General features: G+C 32.7%; 4 protein-coding genes across 8 annotated transcripts; 1 reads left to right on the plus strand and 3 right to left on the minus strand.

Moving 5' to 3' along the window:
• Positions 1-249: 249 nt before the first annotated feature.
• LOC117232376 (putative defense protein 3) lies at positions 250-10,856 on the minus strand. Its single transcript, XM_033491727.1, has 4 exons — positions 10,504-10,856; positions 9,986-10,237; positions 5,685-5,892; positions 250-649 (listed from the first exon to the last, which is right to left on the minus strand). Exons 2-4 carry the CDS (start codon positions 10,206-10,208, stop codon positions 586-588), a joined length of 495 nt encoding a protein of 164 aa, XP_033347618.1. The 5' UTR covers positions 10,209-10,237; positions 10,504-10,856; the 3' UTR covers positions 250-585.
• Positions 10,857-11,628: 772 nt separating this feature from the next.
• On the minus strand, positions 11,629-14,175 carry LOC117232323 (palmitoyltransferase ZDHHC6). The gene is made up of 7 exons (XM_033491657.1): positions 13,921-14,175; positions 13,364-13,545; positions 13,211-13,295; positions 12,867-13,141; positions 12,567-12,779; positions 12,286-12,473; positions 11,629-12,225 (listed from the first exon to the last, which is right to left on the minus strand). Exons 1-7 carry the CDS (start codon positions 13,973-13,975, stop codon positions 12,087-12,089), a joined length of 1,137 nt encoding a protein of 378 aa, XP_033347548.1. The 5' UTR covers positions 13,976-14,175; the 3' UTR covers positions 11,629-12,086.
• On the plus strand, positions 13,735-16,748 carry LOC117232322. 5 transcript variants are annotated; one of them, XM_033491654.1, is made up of 3 exons: positions 13,735-14,025; positions 15,310-16,194; positions 16,279-16,748. In XM_033491654.1, exons 2-3 carry the CDS (start codon positions 15,433-15,435, stop codon positions 16,591-16,593), a joined length of 1,077 nt encoding a protein of 358 aa, XP_033347545.1. In that variant the 5' UTR covers positions 13,735-14,025; positions 15,310-15,432; the 3' UTR covers positions 16,594-16,748. The 5 variants fall into 5 exon arrangements, with proteins under 5 accessions (XP_033347545.1, XP_033347543.1, XP_033347546.1 ...); XM_033491652.1 differs by lacking the exon at positions 13,735-14,025 and adding an exon at positions 14,102-14,230; XM_033491655.1 differs by lacking the exon at positions 13,735-14,025 and adding an exon at positions 14,434-14,599.
• A 1,245-nt stretch (positions 16,749-17,993) lies between these two features.
• On the minus strand, positions 17,994-22,164 carry LOC117232321 (importin subunit alpha-7). The gene is made up of 8 exons (XM_033491651.1): positions 22,004-22,164; positions 20,726-20,935; positions 20,462-20,656; positions 20,128-20,348; positions 19,775-20,038; positions 19,496-19,700; positions 19,109-19,412; positions 17,994-19,028 (listed from the first exon to the last, which is right to left on the minus strand). Exons 2-8 carry the CDS (start codon positions 20,933-20,935, stop codon positions 18,832-18,834), a joined length of 1,596 nt encoding a protein of 531 aa, XP_033347542.1. The 5' UTR covers positions 22,004-22,164; the 3' UTR covers positions 17,994-18,831.
• Between the last annotated feature and the right edge of the window lie 149 nt (positions 22,165-22,313).

Here is a 22,313-nt window from a genome sequence, read left to right on the forward strand (position 1 = left end):
ACTAACAGAAAAAGAACCGACTGGAACAACATCATCAATATTTCATGAACAACGAAAGTTCAACTTCTTCTACGAGGCGAAGAAAGACATAAATGTGTAAACTCTTACGATTTTATATTAGAAACTATTTTCTTCTTAGAAGAAATATAGATCAATATACAAGATCGTGTAAATTTCGATGATTTTGTATTTAACGTTTTTTCTTATTACAAGATAGGTCAATATATATAAGCAATATACAATAAAAGTTTGTATTATTTGACAGTTAATATCTTAGTTTCTGTTTATAAAAAAATAGATTAATATAGCTAGGATATACAAAATCGTGAATTTTTGTGATTTTATATTTAAAATCGTTCTTTCTTTCTTACAATAAAATAGATCAATATACAATATACAAGATAGTACAAAATACATGTTTCTTCGTATTTTACGATGTTCTTGGGCGTTCCGATGTCACCGCTTCTCTCCTTTCATTTATGAATCACTATGCTTTCGACGCAAAAGCAAGATCTTTCGAAGAATCGAATACGATTATTAGTTCCAGAGTATAGTACTTTTGAACTTAGAAATTAGTAGAGATCTTCAATTCTTCGTTGTGGCTACCAGATTGGACCAGTAAGTCGCGTACTCCTTCAAAATGGTGCCTCTGTAATCAGAAAAATCAGAAATATCAAATTAAATACCGTAATTTAAAGTAAATGGTCAAAGGTTAAGGGTCTTAGGTGCTTCTAGATTGAGATATCTCGGCATTCTTTGGCGAGTTTATAGCATCCACATTTCAAATGTAAAATATCGTGTCGTGTATCATTTCGTTTGCGATATAATTCAGAGGATCGTAAATATAACGATAGCTAATAAAGATCGTGTTTTATTGTTAATACTATACTTAAAACACGCAAGCTAGAGGAAAAATACCATAAGTCACGTATTTTGTCCTTTACAGAGTAGAGAAGCATTTTTTTTTTTTTTTAGTACGTTTGATACGCTGTCGATCAATTTTGTATTATCACAAACTTCTTTTTATGATCAAATCCATCTTGATTTCACACCAATCTAATTATACTCTTTTATATTTTTAGAAATATTGATTGCCACAAGATTAGCTATATACCATTGATCTTTCTAAAAAACTTCATGAATTTATCATATCTCTTAAAGTATCCTTACATTCTATATATATATATCTTTACGATTTTTTAACCACTGAGCTGTATAAAAATAAGAAGATCAATGGAAATACGTTTTCTTTCATTGTCTTCGAGATACGTGTATTAAGGAGATTGGGTCTTTAATGGTCAGCCACACGTCAGCTACTCCTACGGTTCAGGAACCTAAGAACGGTACTAATCCAACGACAGAACTGTTCCTGTGAAATAATGAAAACAGATCCAAAGAATGAAAACGAAATCGTTAATATTAATATCAATAGCGTTTTGCGGCAGAAAATTAAGAACATAAGTGGTATTTACCGATGTGCGGAATAATGATTAAAGAAGCTGTCTTTTGCGTTTAGATAATATACCAACATAAAATAATAATTGAAATTGTAACATCCATATACCAAAAATAATAAAAATACAGAATTCTTTTCTTATTAACATCGATAACATTGAATAAACTAACCGTATAAGTAGGATGCGACGAAAACATCGCATTAACGCTACAAGCGTAACAAGTAAAATATTGATCGAACAAAAAAAAACGCTCGAAGTTGATGTTTTAAACTTCACTGAACGAACGCGTCCTTTCCCTCTTTTTTTTTTTTTTTTCTTTTTTCAAAATCCGTATACTGCTGGGATACGCGAGGGTGAAGAACAAATTTAAAACTACACCACTTACGAGTCGGGCTTTCCCATGCTCGTATGAAAAAGGTAAAGGAAAGGTAAAAAGAAAAAAAGTAGAAGTTTCTGTGCTGTAAAACGATTCAACGTGGTATTTCAAACGAGGGACCGCAACGAGCTAGAACGATTCATCCGTTACCTTTCAGCCCGGCATGCGAACCTTCTGACCTGTAATATTCCCTGGAAATTCGATGGTTTATTAGCAAGCCTGCCGTGTACACGCGTATTCGCGAGCAATCGCGCGGCGGAAACGATTATTTCCACTGGCCAGCAGCATACAATTAATCTTATTACGTTATCCCCTGTCGAATGGAAATCCTTCATCCACGTCGTAACTTAGTGAACTCTATTTTCCAAGATAATTAGTACCTAATGAAGGCCACATTTTCGATTTCGATTTCAGTGATATAATTTCGCGATACGATATAACGTGAAGGCGAATAACGAGATCATTGCAGTTCGGTGAACGCAAATTTGTCAAAATCGAATAGAAAGGAATTACAAGTTGGGAAATTGCAAATACGAAATTAATGGAGATCCTTCTATGAAATATTGGAATTTGTTTCCCAGGATAATCGATGACACAAATTTTTTTTTATTTTACATTTTAATTGGATTAATTCAATTTCAGAATGTGATGCACAAGAGCGTCGCAATTTGGTGAAGAGATTTTCGACAGAAGCTGGACATTGCAAAGAGTAATTGCAATTTAGAAAATTGGAAATACGGAATTATGGAAATTTTCCTTTTAATTCGGCTAATGTGTACAACGAAAGGGTTGTAATTTAGTAAATAATAATAAACATACATTTAAGATGTTCACTTTCCTGATGAATTGGAAAATTAGAAAATTGGAATACACCGCAATTTGACGAATATAACTTTGCTTTACGAATTAATACGATCACGCTTTAAAGAATCGAGATTAGGGTTGGGTCTCTTTTTTTAATTTCAGTTCGACAAATTTAATTTTCCCGATGAATCAAATGAAAAGAAACGAGTAAATATAATTCACTTCAAGAGATAAATTATTACTATTTAGATAATGTACTTTCTCACTGAAATATAATTGCAATTTAACAGAACATAATTCTCTGGATGAATTAAAATCGAATTAACTAATTCTTTCCCTTCAACTTTATCCAACGCGATTCTTTTGCATGTTGAGAAAATGAATGTTTCTTTATGACTTTGAGTGCACGACTTACGTAGGAAACTGAAGAAAAATGGAAGTTTTTCTATTTGGACCACAGGAAACCGCGAGTAGATTGTTCAAGTCCCAACGGGTAAAAACCCGTGGCTAAAATTAATTAATTAGCCTGGCTTGGAAGTTTAACGCTTCCTACCAACGTGTTCCTCTGGTAACTAATGGGGACATTGGTCGTAAATTATTGTCACAGTAGATTAATTATTTGCGAGGCAAAAGAAATTTCTTTTGAAGCTAAGAATCCCGTGGTGCTTGCTGTATTAAATATTCACATAGAATGGCTTAATTTGCAACAGTTGCTATCGGGATCTACCAATCACCGAAATGCAGATGAGTTGAAAACGAGGAACGTCAAAGTTGAAATAATACAAAATAAACGATTCTAAAAAGTAATTAGAAATTAAGGCAATATGACTTTCACAAGGCATATTACTTTTTTTTACATCTTTCTGATTATGTCTAATGAAATCTTTATATTAAAAATATCTAACGAAAGAAACGCTCAATATATGGAGATTGTTAAAATGCCAGTGATCTATGAATGATGCGCACAAATTCAATTAAATGAAACTTTGGAATATTAAAAAATGACATGACGAAATTAAATTTCTATATTTTTCTCATTACGTCAAGTAGAATTTTTGTAAAATTCGCATAAGCAATGAAGATTATTAACATTTTTCTGTGAGCTATTTTACAGACACGCGTAAGCTCAATTTTGAAATTTGAAACATTAAACGATAATTAGAAACTAACGATAAAAATTATCTCCTCCGCTGTTTCTTAATTATTTTATACGAACATTTTTATTATTCGGGAATTGGATAAATAACTTTATAAATAACTTGGATAAATAAATTTATTAAAAAGTCTGTGATCTATTAAAACTGATACTATCCATCAAGAACGAAGATACTGTTAATAAACCCAATTAATAGTCTGACATTGGCTAATGCTTTGGTAAAGACTTTGCGAACAATTACATCTAATTTGAGGACTGCAACGATGAACTCTTTGACAAACATCAAAAACTAAGTACAGCACAAGGTATTATTATCCCTAGAGGGTGTGGCTGATAATCACCACTCCGATTTTAGTTCCTCTTTCATTATCCTCCTAATTTTGCGATCCAATATCGTGAACTTTTTGGCACCAGTGAAGTTGTTAAAATTGTTTCATGTTGTTCGTATTATTTATTTCTCAATTTATTTTTCAGTATTTTCCAAAACTCGATTACGACTAATTTCTATCGTTCGACGATCTTTCGTTCACAGTGAGTGAAGAAGGATCCAAAGATTTTATATACAGGGTGGTTGGTAACTGGTGGTACAAGCGGAAAGGGGGTGATTCTACGCGAAAAAGGAAGTCGAGTTTTTTTTTTAATTTTTCCATCGAGACAACAATCTATAGTGAGATCCGCTCAAGAAAATTCAAAGTCGATTTTCTCGAAAACAAAGCCTCAAACGAAAAATTTTTATTCTATATTTTCGACTTCTTTTTTCGCGTAGAATCGCCCCCTTCCGTTTGTACCACCAGTTACCAACCACCCTGTATATGAGAATTTTTTATATCAATTCTAAATAACAATTTAATTTTCTTTTTAATATAAATGCAGGAAATAGAAACAGTAAAGATATTAATAATAATTTCACTATATTTCTTTGATAAAAGAAACAGTTTTTAAAGGAACGATACGGGGATTAAGAAATATTCAGAAGTCATAGTACGGTGAATAAATGATCATGTTATTTTGTAACTGCATTATGATAGCTTGTACCCGTTCTCGTTTTAAGCGCAACAAATGATATCGTTTCGTTTACGATAAGAGTGACGTAATCTTGCGAGTAGATTGCATTCCACGGGGAAGAATTTACAAATATTTCCCTTCACCAAAGTGCAACCAATTACCATAAATTATACTCGGCGCATGCTTGTCGTTTATAATAAACGTGTCTAAATTAAGCTTGGCAGCATTGGAAATTTATGTCGATTCTTCTGCTAATCTATGATAGAGTACGTGACGCTTGAATGAAGCATTATTGAGACTTATTCGTATATCAACGAACGTAGAATGGTTATCAGAAATTATTATACTATTATACTAAAATCGAATAACTCCACGATTAACGAAATTTTACAGGTTGCAAATTAATGCTGGATAAATAAATTCCTTTACGTAACCCTAAAAAAATTTCCTACCGGAGCAAATCAATTTTACAAATTAAATACAAAACGACTCGTAAAACAGCGATGATTCTTTTCTTTCCGAAACTGGCCATCAGAAAGTTTCACTGCAATAAATATCGCGAAGCACGGCTACAGAAAGTTCCGCTGTAAAAATACACAGTAACTTAGTTTCAAAAGGTTCCACCTCGTTCAAAATGTCGCAGAACTCGATTTCAAAAACTTCTGCTGTAAAAGCATCCTGCAACTGTTAATCCAACGTATGAGAATATTCCCGAAATTTCAAGTACAGCGATACGAAACGTACGCAATGCGATTCTCCGCAATTCCGAACATCATCCACGCGACTCTCCGCGACTGGCTCTAAAATTCTATCAGAGTGATCGATTTGCAAGGCAAACCGCGTTAATGCGGTTTATCTTGCCCGTACGAAGAAAATTGGCACTCACGTGAAGTACACGCGTCCACGGGCGTTCGGTGGCGCATTCCAGATAAGAGTGGCGTGCTGTTTCACGTAAGGATCGGCGTGTGTCACGGCACTGCACTCGGGGTGGGTATTCGTGTTGTCGGTTTGCGCCCAGGAACCGATCCAGTTGTCTGTATCGGGGTCACGTGCCTGCAGGAAGAATCCCTTGAACGACGAGCCGCTGATGGTCACTGGAAAAACATTCGGTTCACTGGAGAACTCAATCTCCAGGGACAGTTTGATGATATTGTCCGTGAGTGTGGGTTGCCGAGGAACACAAAGGAGGGAAGTAAACATAGAAAGGACGATCGACGAATGTAAGAAGGGATGTTGGAGAATGTGATTTCTCGTAGGTGGACCAATTAATCCGCACATATTTTTTGTAAAACGATCTTTTTTTGGCATTTATAGTTCCATTTGGATACACCAACAAAGTTTAACATTTAATTTTGCTGTTTGAATAAATGGTTGGTTGTTATGAAGGAAATCTGTTAACAACTTGTGTAGGAATTTGTTGGACGATAAAGCGGATACATTGGTAGGTAGGTAGAAATTTTTCCGGAATTTTTAGAAGCTTAGCATACCAACTGTATGTATATGTGAAGTGGACAAAATGAATGTACGGGGCATGCTGTGTTATTATTATACTAAGAAAATGCGATGTAATAAAAATTGTAGTTTAACGCGGTGATATTTTTTAGATGCTTCTTCCCAAGATCGGGGAGATTCTGTTTCATAAATTTTACTTGTAGAATGAAAAAATCGATTATTTCCTCTAAGACACTGTGTTCGTTGCTAGCTTGCCATTCGTAGCGAATAGAAGGTAAGGGAAATAGAAACGATATAAAAATATAATATAAAAGTCCCCAAAAAAAAGAAGTTCGTTGACAATTTACGATTCAAGACCTTTTAACATTTTTACACCGTGTGAAAAAATTTCTTGAAGATAAGAGAATAGCTGCATAGTATGAATATTATAATGACGAAGAATAATCACAATCGCAACCGTGATTCGTATATTATTCTACATTTATCGATAAGATTGAATGATAAAAAAGAAGAAAATAAAGAGAGAATATGTACTATAAAACAACTTGAGGAAATTGCTAAGGAAGTAACAGGAAAACGCGAACGAAACATTCAGCAGTAGGAAGCAGGAAGCTTATTTTCTCCAAGAACGTAAACAGGACGTAGACCTTGGGATTCGTTTCGACCACTATTCGTTTACGCCTCCCTCACGGCACCCTATTTCATTCCGGCTTTTTCATTCTCGAATATTCTAAGACATTCGAAAGGAACCAGTTCCTTAATATCTCGCCTTAATATCTCTGCTTGTGATAAAAGAGAAAGGTCAATGCCTCAATTATATTCATAGTCGAACCCGTTATCTTGCCTTGTTCTTTTCCCCTCTGTTTCATCAATTGCGATCGAACGATCTCTGACGTTCAATCTAACATACAAATGTTGATATAAATGAAACATTGTTCATTAAACGACAACTTGAATATTTAAATAAATTTAATATTTATTTTAATCTGAAAAGCTCGTTTCTCTCCTTCTCAACAGAATATGCAATATTCATTTTTGAAATATAAATTTAATATCAGCAAAGTGAGATAAATAAAAGAGTAATATTTACATTTGATATTTTTCTATTTAACGTTTCAACATCGTGCTTTTTTCTATAGAAATATACTATTTATTTACGGAATTTAGAATTTAGAAATTCAAAATCTTTGCTGTCAAGTAAGTTACGGTCTTTCGAACGAAAACGAAATAACGTTTGGACTCTATTGGAGCAATGAACGAACGAAATTTTCGTACGTTTTGTATAATTGTTTAATCTTTCGTTAAATTTTGTGATTTTCATACCGAAGGTAAAATCACAAAGTTACGAACATACGTGTATATCAAGCTTGATGAATAATAAATAACTATATCCTATAGTAACTGTATCTACTATATAATATTAAATCGGATAAATAACTTCGATATTGATTGGCAAAATTAGAATGTAGTGTTCGTGCCACTCCCTTTCCATCGACACGGTAATCTTCTATTCTGTCCACACACAACTTTTTTCTTCTTTCGCTTCTGATCGATACACGGTATTAGAGTCGGTGTACAAAGGCGACGTTGTACAAAGAACACAATTAGGATGACCAAAAAGAAAAAGACGAAGTTGCTACGATACGCTGGTCGCTCGGTACTGAGCGAGGTTTCGAACTTAATTTCAATTTACAATAGACAGCGTGTAACAAGAGTGAATTAAAAAGTGAAAAAAAAAAGAGATCATCGAAGCTATGTATTTCAAAAGCGTATTTTATTTTCAAAGAAGTGGAAGCAACGATGGACCAACTTACTACAACACGCTATACAAAGTTTGAAATTATACAATTGAAATACCATATTCAATTTTATAAAAAGTAATTAACAGCAAATTCGATTATCAGAAGACAGGAGATATCTTTTCTCTGTCGTTGTATAACAAATAAAACGACGTGACATAAGGTGCGTTCAAACAGTGTAAATTAGAACATTCAAAGTGAACAACGAGCATTAAAATAACAGAAATTACTCGACAAATGATCGTAAATTGTGTAAAAATTCCTGTTCGATCGTTCAACCATAAATGGAAGATGAGAAACGAGAAGAATCGTTGTATAATTGTATTTTGTTTAAACGCGAGGCAAGTCAGTCTCGCATTCTACATAGGTTCTACGAATAGAAGGACACGTAGGCGAGTTGCTTGCATTCTAGAATGCGTGCTTTAGATTTAACTAGGCAAAGTCAGGTCAGGCTAGCGCGTATTTCTTTTTTCGTGCAAGCGTGTTAAGTCGAATGAGAAAACTGCAGCTGGGGAACCTTGCAAACCTTAGCCTGGCTCCATACTTATCGAGCTGCATGGTTGCAAAATATGTTACTTCCGGTTTCTATGTACGTGCACGAAATTACTTGGCAAATTAATCAACCTGCTAACAAGACTCTCGATCTGAGGGTAAAAAATTCTTGTCAACTCGTAAACTTCGTTATGAATCATTTTCAGAAATTGTGCTTTTTATTTTTACTTTCTATTTCATGAAATTGTACGTTGTTATCACGCGTTTTTTACTAGTAGTACGAATAATAAGAAAGTAAAAATTCGAATTTCATACCCGACTACCCTAAAGATTAGTTCGATCAAACGACACCAGCCGTTTCTTCGATTCTTTTTTAGATTTTCAATTTATTTATTCGATTCGTCTATATCGTTATAGAAACGCCGTTGTCATTAAAATATTCCAATAAGCTTTCACCAAGCTTCTCCACATCTTAGTTCTCACGATTAATATTCATCGATATAACAAATTCTTATCAAATTGTTTGTCTCCCTTTGATCGTCGATGGAAATCTTCGATGAAGCGCCGCAAAAATCTTTACTTTTACTGCAAATCCTGCGTCCGTTATTCGTCGAAAATTTTATCAATATTCATCTTGCAGACATTAAACTTTGAACAGTAAAAAATGCAGTACCGTAGCTAAAAATCTCTCGCGTTCCTACAAAATTTCCATCGGAGATCGGAAATTCGAAGACCGATTTTGTGACTCAGGAAACTGTCATTTAATCGTGATAAACTATGAAGGTGAGGCAAGTTTAACGCAAACGTTAAACTCGAACGTGAGTTTGATCTAACGTTTCGTCGCACGACAAATTGGCTGAATAAGAGGAATTTTAGGCACGTAATTTCGCTGGTGTTCGACGAAGTCTACATAGAAACGTATTTTTCACCCGTAGACGATTCACGCTATTATTCCGATGATTGAACATGCAGAACCGGACCGAACCGCAAAATACGCGATTGTTAGCGTTTAGACGCGTTTCGAGTTATCCACGTTGATTGGATCGATTGTTCCCTATATCGGCTTCGTCCCGTTATTCTTTTCCTATTCGATCGTTCTCGCCCTGTATCGCTAATTTTTCGACAAAATATAAGGGAAATTGTTTGCGACGAAACGTCCAACTATCTCGTTTCACCCCTTTCAAAGGAAATAAGATTCTCTCGTTTCCTTTTTGGAGAAACGATTTTCTTCTTCTTCGCTAAGTAGTTTATCAGCTTTTGTGAGGAACAATGCGTGCTGCGACTGAATTCTTTTTACAAACGGGAGAAAAATTGTTTGATTGTAGTCCTGTTTCTTATTTTTCTTATTTTCCAATTTACGTGGTAATTAGTTGAGTGCGCACTTATGGGCACTTTAAATGTGCAAAAACGTAAAGAACGATTCGTTAAGAGACGGATAACGTACCGGTAATCTGAGATCCAGGACCGTATTGCGACGACGAGGCGGTAAAAGCGTAAGGACTCGATTGTACGGATTGCGACTTCGCTTGGCCATGATTAGGTTCGTTGGCTTTCGATGGCTTCACGCAAGTATCCACCGGTGCACCGTCAGGGAAACTGTACACGACGAACACCAAAGAAAGCACGATCAATGTACCAAACGTCACGTTCCTCTTGATCAAGCTCATGTTCGTCTTTTGACGCTCCTCTTGCGCTCCTGACGGTATTAGATTTTTGCATTAACGAGGATAGTAATGAAGTTTTCGGCTGCTTGGAAAGAATTTGTGAATTGAAATTATTATTTTGAAATAGTTAAAATTATTTTCAGATATATTAAGACGTATGATTTGATACGTCTGACAAAATATTTAGACAATATAATTTAGAAAAAAAAAAGAAGAAAAAAGGAGCATTAGGTATTTAAGTATCCCTTTTGTTCTTAATAATTTGAGGAAAATAGTAAGGAAATTGAAAGACACTTACTACGATTAGATTAATAAGAAAAGGACGTAAAATTAAAAATGATCGTGTTGGAGGTAGAATGACTGGAAGGGAACTGCACCACTCGACCTCCTGCGAGTAACTCAAACGTGGCCAGATCCCACCATGGAATCATAAAAGGCTGACACAATTCACCTTTGCTAATTGTCACTTTCACTTCGATCCCTTCGTTGATTCTGCAGCTGACTGCGAATCGTGTTTCGATATCCTTCGCGTTTAATCCTTCCCACTTTCGAAGGAACAGCTCAGTGGGTTACAAATTTTCGAAAGTATGATGCTGGAGATGTAAAACCTATAGATTCACGTGTTCGTCGATTCGATATCTTGGCCTCTATATCTTTTAGAAAAATATCTCTTGATGCAGATGAAAAATATTTGAAAATGTATTTTTTAATTAAAATAAAGTCAGTTCGTTAACGATAGAAACATTTCTATTTGAATATATATTTAATTTTGTGCCAAAGTAAGAATGTCCTGTTTTTATCCCGTTGGGTAATATCTCCAGTGACCCAATTTTTTTCGTGAATAATGAAAATATTTTCGTTTGGAAGTATTTTTAATTTTGTAGAAGTAAGGCTACTTCGTTGAATCGTAGTTAAACTCTTTAGAAATATTGCATACTGTAACGTTGCGTATTACGGGCTTCGAGTTGTATCGATTAAAAGTAATAAAATACATAGGAGAATGTGCAAGGGGCACGTGCCTGCATCGCATGTCATTTTTGTACCCTATTAAATTGATTCGTGGAAAAATGTATCACGCAGCTTAACGTAGTATTTGTACAAAGCTATGATGTACTCCGTCGATCAGTGTTACTTTTCACAGTGTTATTGATTTTCCACGAGCTCCTTAGGTCGACACAATGTAAAGTATAAAAATATACGCGACTAGTTTTGCTAAAATAAAAGTCGCGCAAACACGGTTTTCAGCGAAACATTTATTCATTGATTACAAAATTCATAAAAATGTAATTCGATGAAATGTATTATTTTATAATTATTCGAAGAATAAGTTAATCACTACGAATGACAAATTACGAATCTATATTATTGAAATCTTTTGTACCAGATGAATTAAAAAATGCCACTCGATAAATGGATAAGTCACTGTTGCACAAATAACGAAAGTGTTATTTACAACAGTAATAACGGTGGCAAAATATTTACACGTAGTTGTATATTAAACACAGTTCCCGTTACTAAACGATCATATACAAAAATGTAATAAAATTTTACATTCTGTATATATTTTAAATACATATTGTCACAAATATATTCATATAAAAAGAAAAAAAAGAAATGAAAAAGTACAATAAAATCTTGCTTTGTGCAAATTAACTTTAAACGTAATTTAATCTCTTCGCTTACGTAATAAATATAGTAACTGGTACTTCAAATGTTAGTTGTTCTAAAAAAAAATTTCTTCCATATTAAATCATTACAATTTTTAAAGACACTCATCCATCGTAAACACTTACATACAAGACACTAGATAAAAATATTCCCGTTTGTTCAATGGTACATTCATAAATGCTCTATAAAATCTCTACACGGAGAAGGAATGTTTTAATCTGATTTTGTTAAGGCGGAGGAATATGCTTCGTTCTCAATCACTTCAATGGCACAAGGCCGTGGGAACCAACCACGAGTTCGTACTTGCTTCTCGTTCTCCTCGTTTTGCTTCTTCTCTCCAAATAACCAGTATCTACAAGATTTATCGATTAAACATTTTCATAAGTAATAATAGTTTTTTATGTGAACATACTTTCTCCACCGCGTTACGATTACGATATCTCCAACTTTGAGCTTAATACGGGGTTCATCGGTGCAAGGTGGATGACAAAGTACACCCCAACCGTGTGTTAATGGTAAACGCGATCCATATGCTTCTTCTATAACTCTATAAGTCTTAGCTCTCTTTCGTTTATCTTTTTTCTGAGCTAATTGTTCCCGCTGAAATATTATAGAAACAATCGCGTGTTAGATTTTTATGAGCTATACAATAAAAAAATATATTTACTTAAAAAATAATGTATATGACATTACCGTTAAAGTATACTGGTCACAACCTTCGACAACAGGCCAATGAATTCCATCACCTACTGGTGTACAATCCCATGTAAGAACTTGCCGTAAATTAAAACGCCATCCTTTTGAGTATGGATAAACAAATTTGTCTCTAGTTCCAAATCTTCGATAATGAGCCTTCTCTGAAATCCAAGCTTCTATTTCTGTTCTATTTTTTATTATAGATAGTAGCTGTAAAAAATACAGATAATTAATATCATAACGATATAAATGATCTTATGTAAATATCAATTTAACCGTAGAATATAATAATCTTACTTGAAAATAAAGCAATGTTCCAACAGCAAGAATAACACCGATTGACAAGCCGATACTGAAGATAACTAATATCAGAATAAATATAGAAGGTGGTGGAAATGATAATGGTTTCAATGATAATACAGTCATCACCCAAGAAACTAGCGTAAATGTGGAAACACAACACCCACCAACCGCACTTGCTAAAAATGCTGTAAAATGACAATGATTGTAATGTCCTACACAATTATTTATCCATGGGCAATGGTGATCCATTTTCATAACACAACGACCACCTACAAATAAAAAATAAATTCATTATGTTACATAGACTATCAGATTCATTTAATGATATAAAATCTTACACTTTCTGCAATGATGAGATCTTGGTGCTTTGTACCCTTCGCAAACAGAACAATATTGTAAATATTGGGTATCTGTTACTTTCCCCTAAAAAAAGAAACACATTAAATTCTGTATGAAAAAATTGTACTGTATCCAAAAATGTATTATGGTACCGGCATCCATTTTAATGGAAGAAATCCAGGTCCTTCGTAAATAGCACTAATAAAATGGAAGAGAGTAGAGCCACTAAGACAAAAGAAAAGAATAAAATTAACTGCTCCAAAGAAACTTTCTTGCGGTGGCCACCACTGTCTACTACAATGTATTGTCATCAAAGTAATTATCTTTATAATTCCTAAAACACAAAAATATGTCAAAGAATACGATATTAATATAAATAAATGTAAATCATAAACTAATTCAAACAATATATTTATATATTCAGTAGTATATTACAGTATATACAGCGGTATATTACAAAAATTATTATGAAAAGTAATTAAAATCTCAAAAGTGCATTCAAATTTCGCGGTACTTTATTGCGATGTACGTAAAACAAAATGGAAGCAATCATCTGTCAAGTTTATTCCCACAACATTTCTACAATAAATTTCTTCTTATAAGTGGTAACATGTCTAAAACTGATTATATTTGAAACAGTATGTTACCACTTTTAATACTTCAGAATAGCAAAAATGTTCAATTGTTTGGCATTCGACAAAAGACCTACCAAGAGCAGTGAGTGGACCCCAATGACATATTCTCTTTAACGGATCGACACACATGCCGTCACCATAAAACTATCCTAAAATATTCCTCGAATCCTGAAAACCAGGTATTTGTTACGCCTGCGAACGAACAATGCTTGCGATCGTTTATAAAATCAGTAGGAATAGATTTTTCTCGGCGACACATCCCGTAACGATTCATATATGTTGGCACAGCATATCAGTGGTGGCACCAATGTCGAATATTTTTCAAGATTGATGACTTTTGTACGGTATAATAATTCATCGGTAGAAATATATATATTTTATAAAGTAATTGATACACTTATCAAACCTTAATAAAAAATTCGTACATGTTCAATTTTTTTAAGTAGCACTCTTGTCTTTTGGTATACAAGAAACCTGTTATAAATTTTGATATATGTATTATGAATCAATATATTCCGGTATATAGAACATAATTAAAATATGAATCATTAAATGAATATGTATGTGTTCATCGTTGTAAATAAATTTTGTGCCAGTAACGGGGTAAAAATGTATTTTACATAATAGTATAATACAATGTTACCGACTAATCTTCTCCTACTTGAATCAGAGCTTGAACATACAAAGTTTCAATATGTATTTGTCGTTTTATTTACCATTATTTTAAATAATTTTACAAAATTAGTATCATAGGTAATTCTACTAAGTCATTTTGTGATAATAAAATTTACAGTCAATTTCTTTAGTAAGGAAATTAAGGATAATGTAATAACAGAGAAATATGTAATAATTAGTCTGTTTAAATAGTATTATAATAATTTTCTGTAGAAGTATATATGCATTGTAAATCTAAGTAATTATTCCTATAACAGTCATCACCATTACAGATTACGTGCTGTAATTTTTTTTTCTCATAAATGTATTTAGTAACAGAGTTACCAATATAACCTATAAAACTGTTTAATGTAGTATTCAGTATATTTATAACAAAATCAAAATACTTCCTCTATGATTTTGTATGATATAAATGTTTTCTTATAGGTTATGTGGTATAAAACTGCATTATAAATAATTAGAATTATAAAATTTTTTACCTTTAAACAATCACAATGGTATAGTCTAAATTAGTTCAACAAGTGGCTCTTCTGAAAAATAATATTTAAATAAAGTGTATTTATAAATTAGTGGTATTAAGTGAAACTTGGTAGCTCAAATATTTTTTAAGAAAATATAAGATCTTCAATTTTATCGTTCATAATATACATATTTTGTGATCGATAAAATATGAAAAAATCTATAATATTATAATCTGTATAATTATTGATTAAATAACGAATATAAACATTTGCGTGTATGACAAAAGGTTATATGTGTATTTGAAATATTGTTAATGTTCTTTTCAGCCAAATGATCAAATAGAAATTTCTAAACCACCTGTTCCTAAAGCACGTCGTTCCATAAGAGACACTAATGTACAAGTAATTGAAGAAATCGATTCCTTCAAAGACTCTAAAAATTCATTGGCAATGAAAAACATATATAGAACTAACCAACAAGGCTCAGAAATTTGTAATATTTCTGATATCCAATATACCGATGATGAAGATGACGATGAAAAAGATGATGATAGTGATGAAGATAATAGTAATTACAACATTTCCAAACGGTGTCTTAATGTAAATACTTCACGAGATAACATACTACAAGAATCTTTTCATACTCCATGTAATTCTCCTATAGGATCGCAGATGCATAAACGAAGCTCTCATAACCCTCATGGAAATCAATCTTCTAACATTAATAGTTCTTTCTCATGTAAACCACAAAAACAACCTGCAGATGGGTCTTTTCCAAAATATATCACATTTTTTTTCTGTGTTACTATTTTATGTTTAACTCTATTTCTTATTTATACTTCAACAAAAACTCATGAAAATCTAAAAGGAGCTACTGAAGCAAAACAAACAGATTTTACTGATATAAATAACTTACTGCATAAATCAATACAGCTAATTCAGACACGATTTCATAATCAAAGATCTAATATTTGGAATGATATATCAGCTGGAATATACGATGTAATCTTATCCCCTACAAAACCTTCAATTATTGTTCTGTTTGGAAATGAAACTAAAACCTTGAATTGTTTAGCTCAATTACTTGGACAATTGAGTGCCAAAATTTTAGGTAATAATGATTATTTAAGATTGACACCGAAAGACTTTCCAAATGATGTTGGACAAGTCATTTATAATTTAAGAAAACGAATTACACAAAAAAAAGTAATAGTGAGTATCTACATGGTCCTTTACTCTTGTTTCTTAAGTGAAATTTGCATTTAAAAGCACTTCTATCAGAATATATTTTTTCAGATAATACAAGATTTATTAAGCATAAACACTGAAGCACTAAAAGCTTTTCACAATTTTTGTGACAGAGAAAAGCCTTTAGTTGAGAATGTTATATATATAATAACTGTGACTGTTGATGGGTACAAATCGTCTCAAAGAGAATTAGAATTTATTGAAAATCAAATATTTAAAAGATTATCAAATTATATGCACAAAGACATTCTAGATCCACTAGTAACTAGACTTACAGATGGAATTATTGTACCCATTTTACCAGAAACAAATACAAATTTCAATTATGCAGATTGTTCTTTTTCTATAAACAACAAGTTATAATCTTTTAATAAACATAGAGGATATAATTAATTAATATAACATTGTGATAATAAAAAGTATAAGAATATTAAAAAGATGTAATATATAATTTTGCTACTGTAGAGTGTATTATGGATAGTATTGAAGCGAGTGAATAAAAGTTTTGTATATTAATATTCAACTTTATTTTATTACGTCAAATGACAGTACAGAAAATCAACATTCTCAGATAAAGATTTCCAATGGATTTGGCGGTTTCTACAAATTTTCAAAAAATATAACAACAAAATCGATGCCTCTGGCATGATTTCAGTTATGCTCTTCAATGACATGTTTATACAGCTTTAAAGTAAAGTACAATGAATAGATTTACTTCATACATGTGATTGTATCTTAATAGTGTAACATGTCGGTCCTCGTCCACGTATTGTTATAACGTCTTTAATTGCCAATTTACAATGCGTTTCTTCTATGTTGTACCACAAATGGAATCGCATCAGTAGAAAAACAATCTTTCTTTCTGTTTTTAGTTATATAGGAAAAACATGTAATATATCTTTGCAAACTCATGCAAAAAATTTTTTCCCTACGAACTTTTCCTTATTGAATGTATTGCTGAAATAAGTTATAAAATTATAATAATTACTTCGTATCAAAATTTAATAGCTTACATAAGTGATACGTTTATATATATATATATATATTCGAGGAAGATCAAAGAAATCGAATGACCTGTAGAAACAAGCATTTGCATATAATTTCTTCAATAGTAATATTTTAAAACATTTTTATCACTGTTCATTTAAGAATAGCGTGCGTAACGTAAGATGGCAAAATTCTTTTCTCAATATGCTTATATCCTATTTAATATGCATTTTATAAATTGGCAACAAATGCTCGTAATGCACCTTGCTAAAACATCGTGTTAGCAAAATGATCATTTACGAGTTGCTTATAATACAGTCCTCCTCTGTCGTAATAAGTCCGTAACTAAAAGTAGTTAATATATATATATTTATATATATTTATATATCTTGCATAATATAGCATGGTACCGTCAAACCTAAATAATAAATACATTTTATACAGTCGCAGACCTTTTGTACAGAATGTCCAAAATTTAACAAGATCGCGACTACGGACGATTTTTTTACGATATGTACGAAAATTTATTCTCGTTATAAGAAAATATGAATATATTTTTAAAATATTTATCACTATAATTTCAATATTAAAAAATTAAATTCTTAAATATGGAAAACTTAAATAGTATAATAAGAAGTTTAAACATAATTATGTACATTTACAATTTCGAAGCTTCTAAATTTAGAAGAAATATACTAAAATTATTCTATAATTTATAGTAATCAAAGTATTTTGATAATATGTCTATGTTTTAAGATTAAGTAAAATATTAGATATGCATTTATATATAATGTATTTTCAAAGAATAGAATCACATTAATCTGACATAAATGTTATTTCTTTTCTTAAGGACATTCTGTATAAAATGGCCTTAAAATTACAAGATACGTATTTACAGTAAAAAAGTTTAATTGGTCATGTTTCCTACCTAATATAGTAAGGATGTGAGTAACGCGTTGCATAAAGTTGTCCGTATTGGCTACGTAGTCGCGTACTTCAGTCATTAATGTCTTGCTAGTTGTGCAAGTTTTTCGTAATTCTGAGTCAGTCGTACGTCGTTTGAAATATGTTACTTCAGTAGTAAATTGTCCTGATCATTATTTCCGTAATTATTTGTTTCTACTTAAGCACTAAGATGTTTACTTTGTTAATTCCAATAAACTAAACGTTTCATACTAAATATGGTTTATGTTATGAGGTCGAACATACGAATCTATCCGAATTGCTTCAAAGCTTAACAGCTAAAAGAATTGTCACAATTCGACATAGGTTCGTAATAAACACAATCGCATTTTTGTAGTAAACTTAGAACGATGCATATGGTGTAGCTAAAATAATAAGAGAAAACCACTTAAAATAACTGTGTATAAACATTTTACTCATCTTTATCGTCGAGCAAAAAACTGATCACTTCGAGATTTGTTTTTACTGATATTCTGACCGATACAAACGAATTCAAAATATACGTAGTAATTATACCACTGTTTTGTATCTGACTGAACTTTTTTCTTCCATTTTGGAAATGTCCTTTTCAGGAAAAATAGTTGTAAACACAACGAACGAAACAAGGTTGAATCGGCTGGTACAATCGGAGCTCTCATTAAAACTAGTCGATTAAAACTCAAAACCCTCGACCGGTAGCTGAGATGAATCGGGCGCTCTAAATTGGAACTGTTGTCCTTGCGCATCAATAGTCGGTACGACTCGAGTATCTTCTTCTTCAGATCCAAAATATCGTTCAATTATGTCGAAGGCCTTCTGATAGATGTCTATATTTTGATGAGATTGCAAAAATTCTATTTTATTTAGGCCTGAAACATCGTAATCGTTCATAGTAGAATCTTTCTATGAAATTGCAATCAAGCTAGTTGTCTTTTAATTTCATGCTTACCGAAACATTCCTCAACTTGTACCGCATAATGATTGATACCATTATTCGTGGCAGCATCTTGTTCTCCTACACGTAAGATATTTTCCAATCCACTTAATGCAACTTGAACGATCTTAGGATCCATTACCGTTAACAAATTGCACAACGGTGGAATACATCCTTCAACAACGATATAACGTATTTGTTCAGGTGCACCACCGCTTGTAGCGTTGGTGATTGCCCATGCTGCTTCTTTTCGAATCTTAAATTCAGCTTTCGTTAAAATATCAATTAGGACGGGAAATATACCGGCATCGATGACAGCCTGTTCAAATGAAATCAGCCTGTTTTTTTAATAAGAAAAAATTTTACCGCTAAAAGTTACATTCTTAAGAAGTGTATACAAACTTGAATTTGCTGAGGATTTCCTGCTGTAATATTAGAGATAGTCCAACAAGCTTCTTTGCGAATACTTTCTAGTGACAAATTCAATAGATGATACAAACATTGCAACGCAGAACAATTAAGAACGATTTGTGTTTGTACGTCGTCCCCTGTAACTATATTACCCACTGCTCGAAGCGCCGCGCTGATTACATTTTCCTGCTGATGCCTGAAACCAATATCTTACATTATTAACATTTCAATAAAAAATGATACATTATCAAATACAAATCATATACTTACATGAGTAACTCTACCAAACGTCTGCAAACACCTGCATCGATAACTGCTTGAATTTTTTCATTCGGTCCATCGCTTAAATAGGAAAGAGCCCAACAAGCATCTGCTAGAACATCACCATCGGTATGATTAAGAAAATGAGCTAAAACTGGTAAACACGGCGCGACTTTCGTGAATTCTGGTGGTGGACTCTTGCCTCGACAAAGATTCGATAATGCCCACACCGCATTACGTGTCATCGATAAACGCGTTGCTTTAGAAAGTAATCTAATATGGAGAAATAAGAAAAACGAATTAATTTTATGTATAATTTTATATATAAACGAAAGCAAAGAAACTTGAAGCTTGAAACCTACTGCAGAAGAGGTGTAAGGATTCCATTGTCTAATACGTGATCTCTACACTCAGCACTATCTCCTGCAATATTACCCAATGCCCAAACTGCTTGTTCTTGTACATCTTCATATTCCGAACCAAGTAATGATATGAAGATAGGTACAGCTCCCGCATCCACTACTACACGTGTTTGTTGAGACGTTCCACTTGCTATATTTGTTAGAGCCCAAGCAGCTTCAAACTAAAGAGATACCAAATATTTATTACTTCCTACAGAATTCGAAGGTCAAGTAACTTCAAACTAATGTCATACCAAATATTTATTGCTTCAAGAATGACCTTCAAGCTACTAACCTGTAGCGTACAGTTTGCATTGTTCTGCAAGAATTCAACAAATTTAGGTACAATTCCAGTTTTTACAACTTCATCTATCGGTGGATTTGGTTCCCTAGACAACATTTTTCTAAATTTTTGTGTAGCAGCCAATTGATCTTCCGGATTAGGACTGTACAATTCTTGCACCATTTCAAGTACCATAATGGCAGTTTTCTGTAAAAGAAACAAAATATGTTTGAGTATTTAGAATTTGTTATTTTTATATTCATAATTTGAACTTACTGATTGTGGTGCTGCAAAAGCAGATTCATTTGCTGTAACATTATCATCATCAACAGTAACTATGTTAGGAACATTGCGCCTCTTCGATAACTGTTGTTCTCTTTTCTGTTTTCTTAATTGAACGCCTTCCTCTTCTCTACGTCGTCTTAGTTCTTGGGAGTCCAAGCCCACATTTTTGTAACGATATTTATGTGTAGTTGCGGCTGACATCTAAAAAGATATTTGCAAACTGTCTTAATATTATAGTTCAATCATAATACATTAAGCACAATAAGCACAATATTGAAACTATAACTCAATTAAAGTTAATATATCTAGTGTAAGTTTCATGTTTATTATGTAACACTTTCAGTTTCCCTATATAATCAAAGATATGAAAGAAATATAAAATGTATTAATAAAATTAATTATTTTACATATATAAAATTAAGACTAACCATTAAGTATAATTAACACATTAAATTATAGAAATTTTTTATTAAATCTTTTTATCAATTGCTATATACTTCAAAAATAGCGTATATGTTTGAAAATAATTCCCTTACCAAATTTCCAAATTAAGCAATTAACGTGTGTGTGTTTGTTTGTTTGTGTGTGTGTGTGCGCGCGCGCGCATATATAATTACCCTTGTTGGAACAAAAATAATAATTTACAGTTGCAAACATATTCGACCTACTTGTCAATATCAGTAATATTAGATACAGAAAACAATTGTTACTACGGTATATAGTGCTATAAGATATGCACACAGTATGATAGATGTACTATGATAGATTAAATATGCTATATAAAAATAACAATTATGATACTGATACAGCAATGCGATCAGACCAATCCGACCAAAATATACTTGTTTAATAACGAGATGTAACATAGCTGAAAAAAACATGTAAAAATCATTCGCTATGTAGGAAGTAGCGAAATTATCAGTGGGCTTTGGGAATACCTTGAAGCTGCTTGACAATGGACTATTGAGGGTTAGGTATTAATTCAATGTTCGGGGGTGGGGTGTAGCCTCGAAAAATATTACTTCCAAAGGAATACGCGATAAAAAATCGTAGGTTCGAACGATGTATTAAATATGTACGTATTTAGTTACGAGGTATTGTACCCTCTACAACAGATCACGCTAGATTAGACATTTTGGCATCGACAAGGAACAGAAAGACTGACGTTCGCCTGGAATCGCCTCGATTCCTTGCGTTCCTGATACGTCGCAATCAGTATCACACTCTCGCGAATAATTTTTGTGGGATAATAAAGTTCTCGTTACTTACGGCTGCGAAAGAAATTCAGGAGCCAACCGTTAAATGTAAGATTTCATAAAGAATATCGAATAAAAGCACCTCCACACTTTTTTCACCTCCTCAAACTACGACGACCGATCAGAAATCCTTGATCTGAACACCAACGCGCAAGGAATCACGGGTTTTGCTTGCGAAACGCTGATAGGTCCATTCGAACAATCATATTTATTAACTATTTTCCAATTTTCAGCGAGCTAATTTTGGCTCGGCTGAAAGTGTCCTCGAAATCTTTCGAATGTACGATTTTTATAAATTTTGTAGATACCGTCGCTTTTTTAAA

This window comes from Bombus vosnesenskii, unplaced genomic scaffold, assembly GCF_011952255.1.
Source record: "Bombus vosnesenskii isolate JDL3184/JDL3185 unplaced genomic scaffold, Bvos_JDL3184-5_v1.1 scf7180000013286, whole genome shotgun sequence".
NCBI lineage: Eukaryota > Metazoa > Arthropoda > Insecta > Hymenoptera > Apidae > Bombus > Bombus vosnesenskii.